Genomic DNA, 19,284 nt, shown 5'->3' on the forward strand with positions numbered 1-19,284 from the left:
CCCCACTACTTCACGGATCCTGCCTCTTTAACCAGTCTCGGGCCCTCTGTCAGCTTTCCGCAGAACCGCCACCGTCGATGCACAGGACCGCTGAAATCAGCGGGGCATGCCTTCCTGCTGCTGCGGCGGTGGGGCTCCCCAGTAGGTGACTGGCTCCCGGACGAGCCCCCAAATTGTGAGAAACACTCCGTAGCCAATAACTTAGGCTCAGGCGAGGATCTCAGTGAAGTAGTAATTTATTCGCGATTGCAATGGCGGGCGCCCCACAAGCAGGAGAGAGCGCATCTACTAGTTCCAAAACACAGTTTATATACCTTTTGATGGCAGGACCCTCCCCTGTTTCCCCACTGAGTGGGTAATCCAGGTTCACAATCTATCTGATGCTTCACAAACAATGCATGGCCTTCAGTCGCCGGCCTGTTAAATTTCAAATTTCTTTTGACATTTTTACTGCTTGAAGTGGTAATGTTTCTTCACTTATCTGACTTGACTTGACACCGTGATTTTCACCTAATTGTCCTAAGGAGTCTGATTGTCTGCATTTTACAAGGTCGCCTGCTAAACTTTCTTATCACTGTAAGCATATCTCAGTACCACATTCCCTCCTTCTAAACAATGTAACTCTGCAAAAACAACATTTCTATTCCCACACTCCCCAGAGGTCGATGTTGGGGCCCATCATTAAGGCCCCCTTAATACTTTTATTGATGATTTGGATGAGGAAATTGAGCGCACCCTCAGTAAGTTTGCAGACAACACCAAGTTGGGGGGAAGTGTCGATCTCCCGGGGGATAGGAAGGCCCTGCAGAGGGACCTGCTCAGGTTGGACTGATGAGCAGAGGCCAATGGGATGAGGTTCAACGTGGCTAAGTGCCGAGTCCTGCACTTTGGCCACAAGAATCCCATTTAACGCTTCAGGATTGGGGCAGAGTGGATGGAGAGCTGTGCAGAGGAAAAGGATCTGCGGGTGTTGGTTGATGCTTGCTTGAACATGAGCCAGCAGTGTGCCCAGGTGGCCAAGAAGGCCAACGGCATCCTGGCTTGTATCAGGAATAGTGTAGCCAGCAGGACCAGGGAGGTGATCGTCCTCCTGTGAGAAATATCTCAATATATATATATTTTTTTTCAGACAGTTGGTTGATAGCAAGCTGAATATGAGCCAGCAGCGTGTCCTGGCAGCCAGGAGGGCCAACCGTATCCTGGGGTGCATCAAGCTCAGCATTTCTAGTCGGGCAAGGGAAGTGATTGTCCCGCTCTACTCTGCACTGGTGAGGCCTCACCTCGAGTACTGTGTGCAGTTCTGGGCACCAGAGTACAAAAAGGATGTGAAACTATTGGAGAGTGTCCAAAGAAGGGCTACTAAGAAGGTGAAGGGCCTAGAGAGGAAGATGTACGAGGAGCAGCTGAGGTCACTTGGCCTGTTCAGGCTGGAAAAGAGGAGGCTAGGGGGAGACCTCGTTGCGGTCTACAACTTCCTCGCAAGGGGGAGCGGAGGGGCAGGCTCCAATCTATTCTCTCTGGTGACCAGTGATAGGACCCAAGGGAATGGAGTCAAGCTGCAACAGGGGAGGTTCAGGCTGGATATCAGGAAGAGATTCTTCACTGAAAGGGTTGTCACGCACTGGAACAGGCTCCTCAGGGAAGTAGTCACGGCACCAAGCCTGTCGGAGTTTAAGAAGCATTTGGACTGTGCTCTTAGTCATATGGTCTGAATTTTTGGATAGACCTGTGTGGAGCCAGGAGTTGGACTCAATGATTCTTATGGGTCCCTTCCAACTCGGCATATTCTATGGTCATCTAGACCAACCCTCTGCCATGGACAGGGGCACCTTCCACTAGATCAGGTTGCTCAAAGCCCCATCCAACCTGGCCTTGAGCACCTCCAGGGATGGGGCATCTACTAATTCTCTGGGAAACCTGTTACAGTGCCTTGGCACCCTCAGAGTAAAGAATGTCTTCCTTATATCTAATCTAAACTTATCCTCTTTTACTTTAAAGCCTTGAGGCCCTCCTCTGGACTTGTTCTAATATGTCCATGTCCTTCTTGTGCTGGGGGCCCCAGAGCTGGATGCAGTGGTCCAGGTGGGGTCGCACAAGAGCAGAGTAGAGGGGGAGAATCACCTCCCTTGACCTGCTGGCCATGCTTCTTTTGATGCAGCCTAGGATACAGTTGGCTTTCTGGGCTGCAAGCACACATTGCTGGCTCATGTTGAGCTTCTCATCAACCAAGACCCTCAGGTCCTTTCATTGGGGCTGCTTTCAATCCATTTTCTGCCCAGCTTGTATTTGTGTTTAGGATTGCCCCAGCCCAGGTGCAGGATCTTGTACTTGGCCTTGTTGAACTTCATGAGGTTTGAACAGACCCACTTCTTAAGCCTGTCAAAGTCCTTCTATGATGGTATCCTTTCCTTTCAGTATGTCAACCGTACCACACAGCTTGGTGTCATTGGCAAACCTGCTTGAGGGTGCATTCAATCTCACTGTCCATATCACCAACAAAGATGTTAAACAGCGCCGGTCCCATTGCTGACCCCTGAGGAACACCGCTCGTTACTGATCTCCACCTGGACATTGACCTATTGACAGCAACTCTTTGAGTGAGAACATCCACCCAATTCCTTACCCACCAAGTGGTCCGTCCTTCAAATCCATGTCTCTCCAATTTAGAGACAATGATGTTGTGTGGGACAGCGTCACATGCTTTGCACAATCCAAGTAGATGATGGCAGTTGCTCTTCCCTTATCTGCCAATGCCGTAATCCCATCATAGAAGGCCACCAGATTTGTCAGGCATGATCTGCCCTTAGTGAAGCCATGTTGGCTGTCACAAATCACCTTTTTATTTTCCATGTGCTGTATCATAGTTTCCAGGAGGATCTGCTCCATGGTCTTGCTGGGCACAGAGGTGAGACTGACTGGCCTGTAGTTCCCCAGGTCTTCCTTTTTTCCCTTTTTAAAAATGGGGGTTGTTTCTCCTCTTCCAGTCAGTGGGAAGAGACAATAGAGAGCTGAAACAGTATAGAGAAAATTGCAAAACCTTTAGAAGTTACGAAGCCTTTTCCTGACACAGGCAGTGTGACTGATTTGTAGTGCAAAGATTGAACCTCCCAAAAGGAAGAAGCTGAAGAGCTGATGCAATGTAACTTGCGTACATCTTAATTTTCATGTTTACTTCAAAATAGAAGACCCTGATCTCAACTCCAAGATTGTATTGGAGAGGACCATGGTGGAGCGGGCTGTTCCCCCTTCAGCCTATAGAGTACCACAGTGGAGTAGATATCCACTCTGTAGCCTGTGAAGGAGCCCACGGTGGAGCAGGTGCTCCGGCAGGAACTGCTGTGCATGGGGGACCCATATTGGAGCAGTCTGTTCCTGAAGGACTGCACCCCATGGCACAGACCCATATTGGAGCAGTTCTTGAAGAACTGCAGTCTTTGGGAAGCCCATGTAGGATAAGTTTGGGAAGGACCATGTCCTGCGGGAAGGACCCCACGCTGGAGCAGGAGAAAAGACTAACCATGAAGGAGCAGCACATGACTAAGTGTTATGGACTGACCACAATCCCCATTCCCCTGTGCTGCTCAGGGAGGTAGAAGAAGAGGGTGGATGGGGGAGGAAGGTGTTTTTAGTTTGTTTTTAGTTCTCACGGCTCTAAGTCTGTTATCAATTACATCTCCTTTATGCTGAGTCTGTTTTGCTTGTGACAGTTGGTGAGTGATCTCCCTGTCCTTATCTCAACCCATGAGCTATTTTTATCATCTTTCCTCCCTCTTTTCTTTTGAGGAGTAGGAGTGAGAGAGCAGTCTGGTGGTGCTGAGCTACCTACAGCTGCGAAACCACCACACAGATATGTATGCATTGTGAAGAGTGGCATTCTTCAGAATTGAAATGTTAGAATGTATAAAAAATAAACACAAAAGCCTGGGAGGGATGTTATTATGTGGTGGTATGTGCTTATCTGTGGTTTGTGAGATGGTCTGCTGTGGGGAGTTTTTGTTTGCTTGTTTTTGTAGAAACTTCCAGATCAACTGCTATACTGTTTAACCTTGAGAATGTTTTGAACCAAAATTCCAAACAAGGAAGAAGTGATTATAAAATAATTTATAGCTTAACCATCTATCAGTTTAGGTGACTGACTGTGTTTTTTAATTTATTTTACTTTAAGTTTAACTTTCAATTCGGGTGACTGTTGCCTTTTTAAAAATAAAAATATGTTTAAAGCTGTCTTATTTTCATCAGCTACATAAAAGCTTTGGGCTGAATTTCTTTTTTGGTTGTTGTTGGGAGATGATAGCAACAAATCTGTATCATTATAACAATGTAAAATTATTTTTTCCTCTATTTTTTTTTTATTCACAGGTGTCAGCTGTGATGCATGTTTAAAAGGAAATTTTCGAGGTCGCAGATACAAGTGTTTAATTTGCTATGATTACGATTTGTGTGCAACTTGTTATGAAAGTGGTGCAACAACAACGAGGCATACAACTGACCATCCCATGCAGTGCATACTAACAAGGGTAGATTTTGGTAAGTAACAGTTAATATTGGAACTGTTTGCCATAGTTATAAACATGTATATTTGTTTCATTGCTTAGGAACATTTTATTTTTTTTTCCCCAAATAACATGCTAAAAATTATAGTAAGTTTCTATCTCTTTAAGTTAAAAGCTTGCTTTCTCTTTGGTTCTAGTACGTGAAATCTGGTTTATTCTTTTGGGTTAGGTGTTTTGGCAGACATCAAATTATTGGACTGTTACATTTATCTTATAAAATGATTACTTCTAAATTAACTTCAAATTCAAAAGGTTTAACATCTACATGCACACCCCCCCCAGTATGCTGTACCAGAAAGTGCCATGGTGGAGAGAAATAGTGGTGAGAGTTTAGAGAATATGTTCTTTTCTGGTTGTATCTGGGGACGTAGCAGGGGTTGTAGGCTGTACTGAATGTGGAAGAATAGTGGCAAGGGCTAGCAAGTAGTCCTCTTAATTGCTGTTGTATCCCCTATAACACCAACACTGTAATTCGGGAGATACTTCCATAGCATATGTTTGTGTTAAGATGCTGTTGACATTGGACGCTTATTTCTTGTTATACCTGTTTTAAGCCTCCACAAGATTACTGTTTTAACAAAAACTGTTTTTGGTGATTCGAATCATATTATTCAAGTTTTCAGCTCTTTTAGTCTTATTTTCTTTTTCACTTAAAAAAAAAAAAAAGGTTTAAAAAGAAAAGTACTGGATGTATACATTATGCTACTTGCTTTAAGGATTTAAAGCTCAGAACAGCTGAATATACCGATATACGGCTACTTTCTTAGAACTCCCTTTGAGCAGAGAAGTCTCTCATTCATGTGTAATTCTCAAGTCACTGCTTGCTCTAAGCCTGTGTTGTAATGACTTGGAAATCTATGCTCTGAGAATTCACAGTTTGGAAAGAAATTTTTGAATGATACGCAAATATACTTTTGAAAATATTTCTAGATATTTCTTCTTAGGCTTCACTTTCTTTATTTTTACTTATTCATGAGATAAAATTGTGTGTGTACCAGTATATATTAATTCAATGTTTTGTTCACTATTTGAGGTGCATGGCTTAAACTTGACCCCTGGTGACAGTTATTCTTGTATATTGCATATGGGGTTAAATGGCAACATCGTAAATGTTATGTATGTGTTCCATAGGAAAAAGAGGATTGATGCATGCATGCTGTGGAGCCATAAGTTAACATTAAATGCTAAAACTTTGAAAGTAATACAATGGGAAAACTTACTGAAAGTCATTTAACTTCTTAAGTTGTTCCAACCAATCTTGCGAACAATCTGTGCATCTAAAAAACATCTTAGAATCATAGTATCATTTAGGTTGAAAAAGACCCTTAAGATCATCAAGTCCAGAACTAAGTCATGTCCAGAAGTGCTACATCCATACGTCTCTTAAAGATTCCACTGCTTGTCTGGGCAGCCTGTTCCAGTGCTTGACCACGCTCTCCACGAACAAATTCTTCCTAATATTCAATCTAAACCTCCCCTGGCGGAACTTGAGGCCGTTGTCTCGCATTCTATTACTTTTCACCTGAGAAAATAGACACCCTCCTCTCTACAACCTCCTTTCAGGTAGTTGTAGAAAGCGATGAGGTCTCCCTTCAGCCTCCTCTTCTCCAGAATAAACAACCCCAGTTCCCTCAGATGCTCCTTGTGTCTTGTTTTCTAGTTCCTTCACCAGGTTAGTTGCTCTTCTCTGAATGCATTCCAGCAACTCAATATCCTTCTTCTAGTGAGGGGCCTGAAGCTGAACGTAGTACTTAAGGTATGGTCTTACCAGGGCTGAGTATAGGGAGACAATTGCTTCCTTAGTCCTACTGACTGTGAGAAAAATCTCAATATTTTTTTCAGACAGGGTCTTCTGTGAAGCTATTTTATTCGCAATTGCAATGGTGGGAGTCCTGCAAGCAGGAGCGCACAGTAAAAGTATATCACAGCCTTATATTCCCTATTACCTGATGCTTGATTCCTCCCGTTTCCTCATCGGCTGTGTACTACAAGTTCACAAACTACTCGATGCTTCTTGCTATACCATATATGCACAATTTTATTTGTCCAACCATTAATTTCTCCTTTTCCTTTTTTTTTCCCTTCTTCTCTCTTGACTAGAGTGTCCGTGATTTTTGTTTTTACTGATTTTGCACTGCTCGTCCTGTTTTTCTTAGCTATCCTCCTTATTTTGGGACAGTGGGACCTTCCCCTTAGCTTCTTAACATACTCCCCACTGCTATGCAACTGTCATGCCTGCACAATCACTTTTGAATATGCAAGGTTAGTGGAATTTTCCACTGCAAAAACACATTCTACTGAAAAAAAAAAAAAAACACAAAAACCCACACAACCAAAACCACCTTTGTTTCTCACAATTCCCCCCTCTTATTTTCTTACTCCTGTTGTCATTTTTGCACCACTTCACATCCCCCACTCTTGAGTTTTTCCAATATTAGGGCACAATATTTTTCTTTGGATGTCATGGGGGATGACAGACACACAATGCCATTACTATTATAATACCAACAAATAATTGTTTGAGCCAATTCCATTCAGGTATCCATGAAGTTAGTTTCTCCCAAATGTCTCTAAATACCCAGGAAGTGTCATCTTTGATGCAGCAATTAGATTTTGTGTGTGTGTGAACTGTAAGGACCAGGTCCCACAATGTTGGTGAGCATTTTCATAAGAACCTTGCTGTAAAGAAATAGAGGAAATAAAAGGTGTATAGTTCCTATTTCTATTTTTCTCAAGGGAAACTTATTGTGACCTTAAGTGTGACAGGATTTCTCATAATAATTATATAACTTGTATAAATAGGGAAGTAGTGGTAATAAGAGAACACATCTGGAAACTGGCATCTCAACTGTGAGATTTGGAGCCTGACTGGCTTAAGGATTTTTAATTTCCTGGATTTCATTCAAAGTAATATGGTGATCCCTTAATATTAATGGTTGTTAAGAGTGTGGCTTCCTCTTCCAGTCCAAGACTCCTATCTGCCCAGCCTGGGAACCCAGGATCTCTACCCGAGCTGAGGGACATGGCTGCCGCTTCTGTGTTTGTAGGTTCAACCAGTAGCAAAGCTGAGCACGTATCCCAGAGACACACAGACACACACAGAACACGGACACAGCCAGTCACACAGATTGCCACAGACAAGGCACTGCCTTCAACAGCACCTACATATAGGATTCACATAAAACAAATATAGACAGCCGAGTCCCCTTTCTCCTATTCAGATGGTAGTGAAGAGGAGAAAGTGTCAGCCTGATTTACTGACTAGGGAAGTTTGCTACCTGCCATGGGCTTGGATCTGGGATGTTGTGGAGTCACTGCCGAAGCTGGTCCGGCCCTCTGACTACTGCCCCCTGCTCTTACTCCACGTGGGTGCAAATGATACTGCAAGGGGAAACCTGGACAGTATCAAAAGGGACTACAGAACTCTGGGGGAAGTAGTCAAGGGCATGGGGGCCTAGGTGGTGGTCTCCTCAATCCTGATGGTGAGTGGAAAAGATGTGAGAAGAGGAGCACTGATAAGACAGGTCAATAATTGGCTGTGGAGCTGGTGTCAGTGACAGGGTTCTGGGTTCTAAGACCATGGGACCCTGTCTGACAATCATCTGCTTTGGATAGATGGATTGCACCTCTCTAAGCGGGGCATCCTATTTGCCATATGGATGCAGGGCATCTATTTTTGCCAATAGGATCGCTGACCTCATAAGGAGGGCTTTAAACTAGGAGTGACGGGGGAAGGAGAGGGTAACAAGCAATACACTGAAAGAGTGACTGACAGGGTTGCTGAGAAAAGGGCATTGGGTGATGTGACAGGGAGGGATCACAAAATCAATTAAATGGGAATTAAGCAGGGTCACCTCCAGCGCTTGCAGGTTAACAAGGTAATGCCTACCAGGCAACATTATAGCAAAATCCCCCAAATGCTTTCTAGGAACCCAACATGCTGGGGTGCCCCTCCAAAGTGTCTGGACACTAACGCATGCAGTATGGGGAATAAACAAGATGAGTTAGAGACGTGTGTATGGTTGCAGGGCTGCGATCTTATTGGGATCGTGGAGATTTGGTGGAATGGCTTCCATGACTGGAGTATTGCAATATAAGGATGCAGGCGCTTTAGGAAGGACAGGCTGTTGAGAGGAGGAGGGGGTGTCGCCCTCTATGCCAATGACCAGCTGGAGTGCACAGAGCTCTGCCTGGGGATGGATGATGAGCCAAGTGAGAGTTTATGGGTAAAGATTAAAAGAGAGGACAGGTAAGGGTGACATTGTAGTGGGTGTCTGCTATAGACCACCTGACCAGGAAGAGCAAGCGGATGAGGCCCTCCACAGACAAATAGAAGCAGCTTCACATTCACAGGCCCTGGTCCTCACGGGGGACTTCAACAACCCCGATATCTGTTAGAGGGACAACGCAGCAGGGCATAAGCAATCCAGGAGGTTCCTGGAATGTGTTGATGATAACTTCCTCCTCCAAGTGATAGAGCAACCATCAAGGAGCGGGGCTCTGCTGGACCTCATTCTCACCACCAAGGAGGGTCTTGTTTGGAATACAAAGGTCAAGGGCAACCTTGGCTGCAGTGACCTTGAGATGGTGTAGTTCAGGATCCTGAGGGGAGGGAGCAGGGTAAAAAGCAAGCTCACAGCCCTGGACTTCAGGAGAGCAGACTGTGGCCTCTTCAAAGAGGTGCTTGGAAGAGTCCTGTGGGATAAGGCCCTGGAGGGAAGAGGGGCTCAAGAAAAATAGTTAATATTCAAGGGTCACCTCTTCCAAGCTGTGCATCTCAATAAAGAGGAAGTCAGGAAAAAATGCCGGGAGGCCTGTATGGATGAACAAGGGGCTCCTGGCAAAACTCAAACACAAAAGGGAGGCATGCAGAGAGTGGAAGCAAGGGCGGGTAACCTGGGAGGAATACAGAGACATTGTCCGAGCACCCAGGAATGAAGTTAGAACAGCTAAAGTCCAAATGGAATTGAATCTGGCCAGGGATGTCAAGGACAACAGGAAGGGCTTCTACAAGTACAGGTTGGAAAGTAGGAGAAATTTCTTCTTAGAAAGAGTGGTTAGGCATTGAAACGGGTTGCCCAGGGAGGTGGTGGAGTCACCGTCCCTTGGGAGCGTTTAAGGAAAGTGTAGATGTGGTACTTAGGGACATATGGTTTAATGGGTAATTTTGGTGGTAGGGGGACGGTTGGACCAGATGATCTTGGAGGCCTTTTCCAACCTTAATGATTCTATGATTTTAGTAAGAATTTTGAATGATTTTTTAAATTTTCATGATGGGTTTGGCTCATGTTAATTGCTAAGTTAGCAGCTTAAGGGAAGCTGCTGCTTCAGTATTTGAGAAGTGCTAAAGTATTGAAACTGGTACGTAACATCTCACTCATTTTGCTTCACTAAAACAAATTATTATTGTTAAACACCAGTTCAGCTACAGCACCAATATCAACATATGGAGTACTGGTGTCACTGAGTCATTTTAAATTACAATATTTAAACTAGATTTGTTGTAAGGCTGAGAGCACAGTGCATCTTCAAGGTATCCCTTCAAGGAAGAACTTGTATGTCTACCAGGCAAGTGGACCACTATGGAGAAGGGAATCCAGTACCTGAGGGAATTAGCTGTACGGAAGGTGATTTATAGGGACCTAGACAACGAAACAAATATCCACAGATCCAGATGAAGTCAAGTGTACACGACCCATGTGGCGGAAGTTTGTATGGAGTGCACCATCATCATATGCCAGCTCATTGGCAATATCGGCCTGGAAAGAACATGAGGAACCCACAGTGGATGAATTGACTAAACAACTCCAGCAGTACGAAGAAAGTCTCTCCTCTTCCCTACAGGCCTGTGTCTCAGCTGTGGAGAAACTTTCTGAAGAGTTCTACCAACTTAAAGAGAATTTATTTTCCTCCCCACCTGTACAAACCAGTGTCTCACCTATCAGGCGTAAGCGTCCATCCGTGCAAGGAAGACGATACAGTGGGTACACACCCCGTGGTACCCTGTGTTTTTACCTACGTGACCATGGAGAGGACATAGGAAAATGGGATGGAAAATCTACCTCGACCCTAGAGGCACGGGTATGTGAGTTGCAAGGAAAAACAATCGGGAAAAAGGGGTTCTTTGAGAAGCTTGCTGCTCCAACTTCCAGCAGGCAGTCCTCCAGATGCAGAAATGAAGATTCTGACCAGGATTAGAGGGGCCCAGCCTCCAGCCAGGGGGAGGAAAGGGACAATCGAGTTTATTGGACCACGTGGATTCGATGGCCTGGCACGTCAGGCGCACAAAAGTATAAGGCTTTAGTAGACACTGGTGCCAGAACCTGTCTGTATTTATGGGGTGACGGGGGGATCCCAGCAGTTAATTGTATTGGAGGCTGAAGTGAGTTTAACTGGGAATGAGTGGCAAAAGCACTGTATTATGACTGGCCCAGATACTCCATGCATCCTTGGCATAGACTGCCTCAGGAGAGGATATTTCAAGGACGCAAAAGGGTTCCGGTGGGCTTTTGGCATAGCTGCCTTAGAGACAGAGGACATTAAACAGTTGTCTACCTTGCCTGGTATCTCGGAGGACCCTTCTGTTGTGGGGTTGCTGAGGGTCAAAGAACAGTAGGTGCCAATTGCTACCACAACTGTGCACAACTGTGCACTGGTGGCAAGACTCCCCCAATTCCCATCCATAAGCTAATTCGTCAACTGGAGAGCCAAGGAGCGATCAGCAAGACTCATTCACCTTTCAGTAGTCCCATGTGGCCAGTGCGAAATTCTAACGGCGAGTGGAGGCTAACAGTGGACTATCGTGGCCTGAACGAAGTCACGCCACCACTGAGTGATACAGTGCCAGGCATGCTAGAACTCCAGTACAAACTGGAGTCAAAAGCAGCCAAGTGGTACACCACAGTCAGTATCACTAATGCATTTTTCTCCATCCCTCTAGCAGGAGAGTGCAGGCTACAGTTTGCTTTTTCTTGGAGGGGTGTCCAATACACCTGGAATTGGCTGTCCTGGGGGGGAAACACAGCCCTACCATTTGCCATGGACTGATCCAGTCTGCGCTGGAACAGGGGTGTAATAAATGACTGAGTCCCAAATAGGGTTACAATCAAAGTTTACAATTTATTAAACGAATAGAGGTAAGCAAACAGCGCTGGGTGCGCCGGGAGTCTCTGCTCCACTAAGACGCACACCAATTATATCAGGCGGCTGGTTTTTATGCTCCTAGGCTAATACATATTCATCACCACTTTTGGAAAAGGCAGGGTTATTATAATTAGTTTCCCGTCCCGAACCATCCCACGGATGCATGCGTATCAGTCTCTGGTGGGCCCTCTGGGGGTCGCTCGTAGAGGCTCGTAGTCTTCCTCCCAGGCTTTGTCCTTTGGTTGTTCTTCAGCTTCCCCCCTCTCCTTATTTAGTAGTCTCTGTGCCAGATGTCAGAAAGTTGTGTCTCGTGCAATAGTCAACAGTTATCTCAAAAAACTCCCCCCTATTCTCCTATCTCCCAGACCCGAGTCTCAAGGTTTACCCTTCAAACCCTCTATCGACATGAACTGCTAGACCATTCTTTTGCAAGATGCAAGAGCTATATACACTAACCACTCTGTTTCTCTTGGACTTGTGGTTATTTATACAAGGGTATGTAAGACAGAAGGTCACATTTCATTATGAGGCCCTAGCGCTGTTCCATATTGACACGAATCAAATGAACATATTTCACAGGGGGAAGCTCCTGAACACCTGCAGTACATTAATGACATCATCGTATGAGGTGGGTGACACAGCAGCTGATGTTTTTGAGAAAGGGAAGAAAACAGTCCAAATCCTTCTGAAGGCCGGTTTTGCCATAAAACAAAATAAAGTCAAAGGACCTGCACGAGAGATCCAGTTTTTAGGAATATAATGGCAAGATGGACGTCGTCAAATACCAATGGATGTGATCAACAAAATAACAGCTATGTCTCCACCAAATAACAAAAAAGAAATGCAAACTTTCCTAGGTGTCGTGGGGTTTTGGAGAATGCACATTCCAAATTACAGTCTGATTGTAAGCCCGCTCTATCAGGTAAGAACAATGATTTCAAATGGGGCCCTGAGCAATGACAAGCCTTTGAACGTATTAAATGGGAGATGGTTCATGCAGTAGCCCTTGGGCCAGTCCAAGCAGGACAATATGTAAAGAATGTGCTCTACAGCGCAGCCAGGGAGAATGGCCCCACCTGGAGCCTCTGGCAGAAAGAGCCTAGGGAAACTCGAGTTCTACCCTTCGGGTTTTGGAGTCAGGGGTACAGAGGATCTGAGGCCTGCTACAGTCCAAACGAAAAAGAGATATTGACAATGTATGAGGGAGTTTGATCTGCTTCGGAGTTGGTCAGTAGTGAAGCACAGCTCCTCCTGGCACCCCGACTGCTGGTACTGGGCTGGATGTTCAAAGGAAGGGTCCCCCTTTACACATCATGCAACTGATGCTACGTGGAGTAAGTGGGTTGCACTGATTACTCAGCGGGCTCGAATAGGAAACCCCAGTCGCCCAGTGTAGTGAGTTTATGTGGCAAGGTTTTGGTAGCAGGGGGCCATAGGGGTGGTTTCTGTGAGAAGGATCTAGAAGCTGCCCCATGTTTGGGAAGGGCCCCACTGCTGACCAGAGCCGAGCCAAGAAGCGATGTTGTTTGCACCTCTGTGAGAGCATATTTAAGACAGGGAAAAAAAAAACGCTGCGCCACACAGCAGCTGGGAGAGTGAGAGGAGTGAGGAACAGCCTTGCAGGCGCCAAGGTCAGTGAAGAAGGAGGGGGAGAGGTGCTCCAGGAGCCGGAGCAGAAGTCCCCTGCGGCCTGTGGTGAGGACCATGGTGAAGCAGGATGTCCCCAATGGAGTACCATGGTGGAGCAGGGTTCCACGCTGCAGCCTGTGGAGGAGACCACGGTGGAGCAGGTGGCCCTGCACCAACGGAGGCTGCCACCTTTGGAAGACCCCTGCCAGAGCAGATTCCGGGCCGGACCTGTAGCCCGTGGAGAGGAGACCACGCAGGAGCAGGTGACCTGGCAGGAGCTGCTGCCCGTGGGGGAGCCAGGTTGGAGCAGTTTTCTCCTGAGGGATGGACCCCGTGGTACAGACCCATATCTGGAGCAGTTCTGGAGGAGCTGCTGCCTGTGGGAAGCCCACATCGGATCAGTTCATCAAGGACTGCATCCCGTGGGAGGGACCCCACAGCACAGGGGACGAGGGTGACCGAGAAGGAGCAACGGAGAAGAAGCGCTGTAGACTGACCATAACCCCCATTCTCCCGTTCCCCTGCGCCGCTCGGGGGGGAGGAGGTGGAAGAGGGTGGATGGGGGGGGAAGGTGCTTTTGGTTTCATTCCTTTGTTTCTCACTTCTCTAGCTTGTTAGTAATAAGCAATAAATCTTACTGTCTCCCTATGCAGAGTCTGTTTTGCCCGTCACAATAATTACTGCGTGATCACCCTGTCCTTATCTCAACCTTTGAGCCCTTTTCATCATATTTTCTCCCCATTCCTCTTTGAGGAGGGGGAGTGAGAGAGCAGCTGTGGTGGAGCTTGGCTGCCCTCTCAAGTGGAACTACGACACCCAGGAATCTTGGAAGTGATTATGGACTGGCCAGAAGGCAAATATTATGGGATATCACCAGAGGAGGAGGTGGTCCGTGCTGAAGAAGCCCCACTGCACAACAAGCTACCAGAAAATGAGAAGCAATATGCCCTGTTCACTGATGGGTCCTGTCCTATTCTGGGGAAGCATCAGAGATGGAAGGTATGGAGTCCTACACGACGAGTTGCAGAAGCTGCTGAGGGAGAAGGTGAATCGAGTCAGTTTGCAGAAGTGAAAGCCATTCAGCTGGCTTTAGATATTGCTGAACGAGAAGAGTGGCCAATTCTCTATCTCTACACTGATTCATGGATGGTAGCAAATGCCCTGTGGGGGTGATTACAGCAATGGAAGCAGAGCAACTGGCAGCACAGAGGCAAACCCATCTGGGATGCTGCACTGTGGTAAGATTTTGCTTCCCGGGTAGAGAACCTGGTAGTAAAAGTACACCGTGTAGATGCTCATGTGACCAAGAATGGGGCCACTGAAGATCATTGAAACAACCAGCAGGTGGATCAGGCTGCTAAGATTGAAGTGGCTCAGGTGGACCTGGACTGGCAACATAAGGGTGAATTATTTGTAGCTCGATGGGCCCATGACACCTCGGGCCATCAAGGCAGAGATGCAGCATACAGATGGGCTCGTGATCGAAGGGTGGACCTGACCATGGACACTATTGCACAGGTAAATCATGATTGTGAAACATGTGCTGCAATCAAGCAAGCCAAGCGGTTAAAGCCTCTTTGGTATGGAGGATGATGGCTGAAATATAAATATGGGGAGGCCTGGCAGATTGATTACATCACACTCCCTCAAACCCACAAAGGCAAGCGCCACATACTTATGATGGTGGAAGCAACCACCGGGTGGCTGGAAAGCTATCCTATGCCCCATGCCATTGCCTGGAACACTGCACTGGTCCTTCAAAAGCAAGTCCTATGGCGACATGGCACCCCAGAAAGAATAGAGTCAGACAATGGGACTCATTTCCAAAAGAATCTCATGGACACTTGGCCAAAGAGCACGAAAATGATTTGGTATATCACATCCCCTATCATGCACCAGCCTCAGGGAGAGTTGAGCGATACAATGGATTGTTAAAGACCACACTGAAGGCTGCGACATTCAAAAATTGGGATACAGATTTGGCAAAGGCCACCTGGTTAGTCAATATTAGGGGATCTGCCAACTGAGCTGGACCTGCCCAATCAAACCTGTTATGTACTGTAGAAGGGGATAAAGTTCCTCTAGTGCATGTAGGGAACATGCTGGGGAAGACAGTCTGGGCTACTCCTGCCTCAGGAAAAGGCAAACCCATTTGTGGGATTGCTTTTGCTGAGGGACCTGGATGCACTTGCTTGGTAATGCAAAAGAATGGGGTGTCCGGTGTGTACCTCAAGGGGATCTAATACTGGGTGAGAATAGCCCATGAGTTGAATTGCTTTATGTTAATTATTATATAATACTCTATGTCATCACTACCATGATTGCTATATGTCACTGCCTTATTAATGGTACCACTGTAACAGCCACACAGATAATAATGAATGAATTTTCATAGAAATGGACAAGCACAGAGATGTGATGGAATGAGAACGGGCTTGTAGCATCTCACACCGCGATCTCTTTATCAATCAATTAATCTCCGCGTCTTACCGCGATTCCTTTGTTCCCGCGTCTCACCGCGATCATCTGTGTCCAGGTCGGTGTAGCCAGCTGCTGGCAACAATATTTCTCTAAATTCCTCAATTGGGCGATGTGGGAACACTGTCATGGGAATTTCTCATAGTCGTCCTGGTAGCTTGGTTTGCTCAGCTGCAGCAAGTCATGGCCTCCTTGCTGTTTCAAAAATCCCTCCACAATTCCCCCTTTTTCTTTTTGAGCAAACCAAGCCCGATGTAACAGTTTTGCAAGTAACCCTTTAACCACAGTTATTACAATACAACACGCAATGATGATTAACACCACAACAAACAGAATCCTTAATCCCTCTTTGACTAATCCCAGTAACCTTCTATGCATCGTTTCAAACAAATCAGTGAGCCATTGATAGAAAGGATTGATATCATATAGAATCTTTCTCATGTGCTCTTTCAGGAAGGTAATGGATTTGTGAATTGACTCATTATGATCAAAAGGGTTTAAACAGCATATTCCCTCAAAGTCCTCACACCCATGCCCTTGAGCCAAGAGCAAGAAGTCAGTAGCAGCTCAACCCTGTAAGAGCGCATATCGCAGACTATTTTGATCTGGTAACATCTCCTCAAGTATCTCTGTCGTGGCATGGGCTTGCTTCTCAGCCCAGCATACCAATGTTTCTAAGTTGTTAAGTGCGGCCGCAGATGCCACTCCTGGCACTAAAATTGCCAATGCCGCTCTAGCTGCAACATCAAGCAATTCAACATTATCATTGCAATCTGGTGCGAGCAATGCCCATTTATGTCTAGTGATCTCATGCAACTGCGACAAGCTAGGAGCACATATAGTAAGTTTACCTAAGTAACACGGACCTCCGATAGCATTTGCAGGGATACCTTGCCAGGCCCTATCCCCGCAAATCAGAAAAACATCAGGAGGTAAGGCCATTGCTGTACGATTGTTCCAAATGCTATAGTTGTTACCCCTTGTCTCCGTGCCATAAGCCCCTACACCCTGCCTAGCAGTGTCATTGTAACCACAGGTGTTATTTGTATTTCTGTACCCGTAAGGCCCTTTCCAAGTTCCTGTAGCAGGATCTCGGTAATTCATTCTTATTTGTGGTAACACAATTGGTGCTGCTATATGTTCAAAGGAAGGGTCCCCCTTTACACATCATGCAACTGATGCTACGTGGAGTAAGTGGGTTGCACTGATTACTCAGCGGGCTCGAATAGGAAACCCCAGTCGCCCAGGAATATTGGAAGTGATTATGGACTGGCCAGAAGGCAAATATTATGGGATATCACCAGAGGAGGAGGTGGTCCGTGCTGAAGAAGCCCCACTGCACAACAAGCTACCAGAAAATGAGAAGCAATATGCCCTGTTCACTGATGGGTCCTGTCCTATTCTGGGGAAGCATCAGAGATGGAATGCTTCTGTATGGAGTCCTACACGACGAGTTGCAGAAGCTGCTGAGGGAGAAGGTGAATCGAGTCAGTTTGCAGAAGTGAAAGCCATTCAGCTGGCTTTAGATATTGCTGAACGAGAAGAGTGGCCAATTCTCTATCTCTACACTGATTCATGGATGGTAGCAAATGCCCTGTGGGGGTGATTACAGCAATGGAAGCAGAGCAACTGGCAGCACAGAGGCAAACCCATCTGGGATGCTGCACTGTGGTAAGATTTTGCTTCCCGGGTAGAGAACCTGGTAGTAAAAGTACACCGTGTAGATGCTCATGTGACCAAGAATGGGGCCACTGAAGATCATGATATGAATGGTATCACAGTAAGAGTTATGCAGATAATGATGAATGAATTTTGATAGAATTGGACGTGCACAGCTTTGTGATGGAACCAGAACGGGTTTCAGTGGGTGATGATCCAATATCACACACCATGTCAACAAAGATTGGTGTGACAGTTGGAGCCCAAAGTTAGTCATGGTCTGAACAAACTCAGTAGACATTTTATATATACATATACTAGGGAAAATGTTTGCCCGCTGCTGAATGTGGCGGGTGCTATGGTGCCAAAGGATACAGAAACAGCAGAGATGCTGAATGCCTTTTTTGCTTCAGTCTTTACTGCTAAGACTAGTCCTCAGGAATCTCAGACCCTGGCGACAAGTGAAGAAGTCTGGAGAAAGCACGTCTTTCCCTTGGTCGAAGAGGATCGGGTCAAAGATCTAAGCAAACTTGACGTTCATAAATCCATGTGCCTCAATGGAATGTACCCACGGGTGCTGAGGGAGCTGGCCAATGTTATTGCTAGGCCACTCTCCATGATCTTTTAAAGGTCCTGGAGAACAGGAGAGGTGCCTGAGGACTGGAAGAAAGCTAATGTCACACCAGTCTTCAAAAAGGGCAAGAAGGAGGACCCAGGCAACTACAGGCCAGTCAGCTTCACCTCCATCCCTGGAAACGTGATGGAGCATCTCATCCTGGAGGTCATCTCCAAGCATGTGGAGTATAAGAAGGTGATCAGGAGCAGTCAGTAATGATTCACCAAGGGGAAATCTTGCTTAACCAATCCGATAGCCTTCTATGATGGGATGACTAGCTGGGTAGATGAGAGTAGAGGGGTGGATGTGGTCGACCTTGACTTCAGCAAGGTGTTTGACACTGTCTCCCATAACATTCTCATAGAAAAGCTCGGGAAGTGTGGCCTAGATGAGTGGACGGTGAGGTAGATTGTCAGTTGGCTGAATGGCAGATCTCAGAGGGTTGAGTTTAGTGGTTCAGGGTCTAGTTGGAGGCCTGTAACTAGTGTTGTCCCCCAGAGGTCCCCAGGCATTTCTTTACTGTGAGGGTGACTGAGCACTGGAACAGGTTGCCCAGAGAGGTTGTGGAGTCTCCTCCAGAGATATTCAAAACCTGCTTGGATGCCATCCTGTGCAATGTGCTCTATGTGATCCTGCTTGGCAGGAGGGTTGGACTAGATGATGTTCAGAGCCCTTCCAACCTGAACCATTCTGTGATTCTGTGATATGAAAAGTGGTGATTAATTGGGATGTATTGGAAAGTGTGGGACCGATGCATGACGTATATGGTATGGAATAAGGGGTGGATATTGTCCTGGTTTTGACTAGGATAAAGTTAATTTTCCTCCTAGTAGCTGATATGGTGCTGTGTTTTGGATTTAGGATGAGAATAACACACTGATGTTTTAATTGTTGCAGAGCAGTGCTTACACTAAGCCAATGGACTTTTCAGCTTCTCGCTCTGTCCTGACAGCGAGGAGGCTGGACGTGCAGCAGGTACTGGGAGGGGACAGAACCAGGACATCTGACGCAAACTGGCCAAAGGAGTATTCCGTACCATATGACGTCATGCTGAGCAATTGATATGGGGTGGCTGGCTGGGGTGGGGGGACCGGTTGCTCAGGGATGGGATGGGCATCGGTCAGCGGGTAGTGAGCAATTGCATTGTGCATCTCATCACTTGTTTTGCACACATTGTTATGATTACTTTTATCATTATTATTATTA

General features: G+C 46.2%; 1 protein-coding gene across 2 annotated transcripts in view; it reads left to right on the forward strand.

Moving 5' to 3' along the window:
- LOC116501391 (E3 ubiquitin-protein ligase KCMF1-like) overlaps nucleotides 1-19,284 on the forward strand; it is a 136,672-nt gene that overhangs the window by 67,718 nt on the left and 49,670 nt on the right. For both annotated transcript variants that reach the window (XM_032206918.1, XM_032206919.1), the window contains exon 2: nucleotides 4,360-4,527. In XM_032206918.1, coding sequence (XP_032062809.1) covers nucleotides 4,360-4,527 — 168 coding nt within the window. The remainder of the gene's footprint in view (nucleotides 1-4,359; nucleotides 4,528-19,284) is intronic.

This window comes from Aythya fuligula, chromosome W, assembly GCF_009819795.1.
Source record: "Aythya fuligula isolate bAytFul2 chromosome W, bAytFul2.pri, whole genome shotgun sequence".
NCBI lineage: Eukaryota > Metazoa > Chordata > Aves > Anseriformes > Anatidae > Aythya > Aythya fuligula.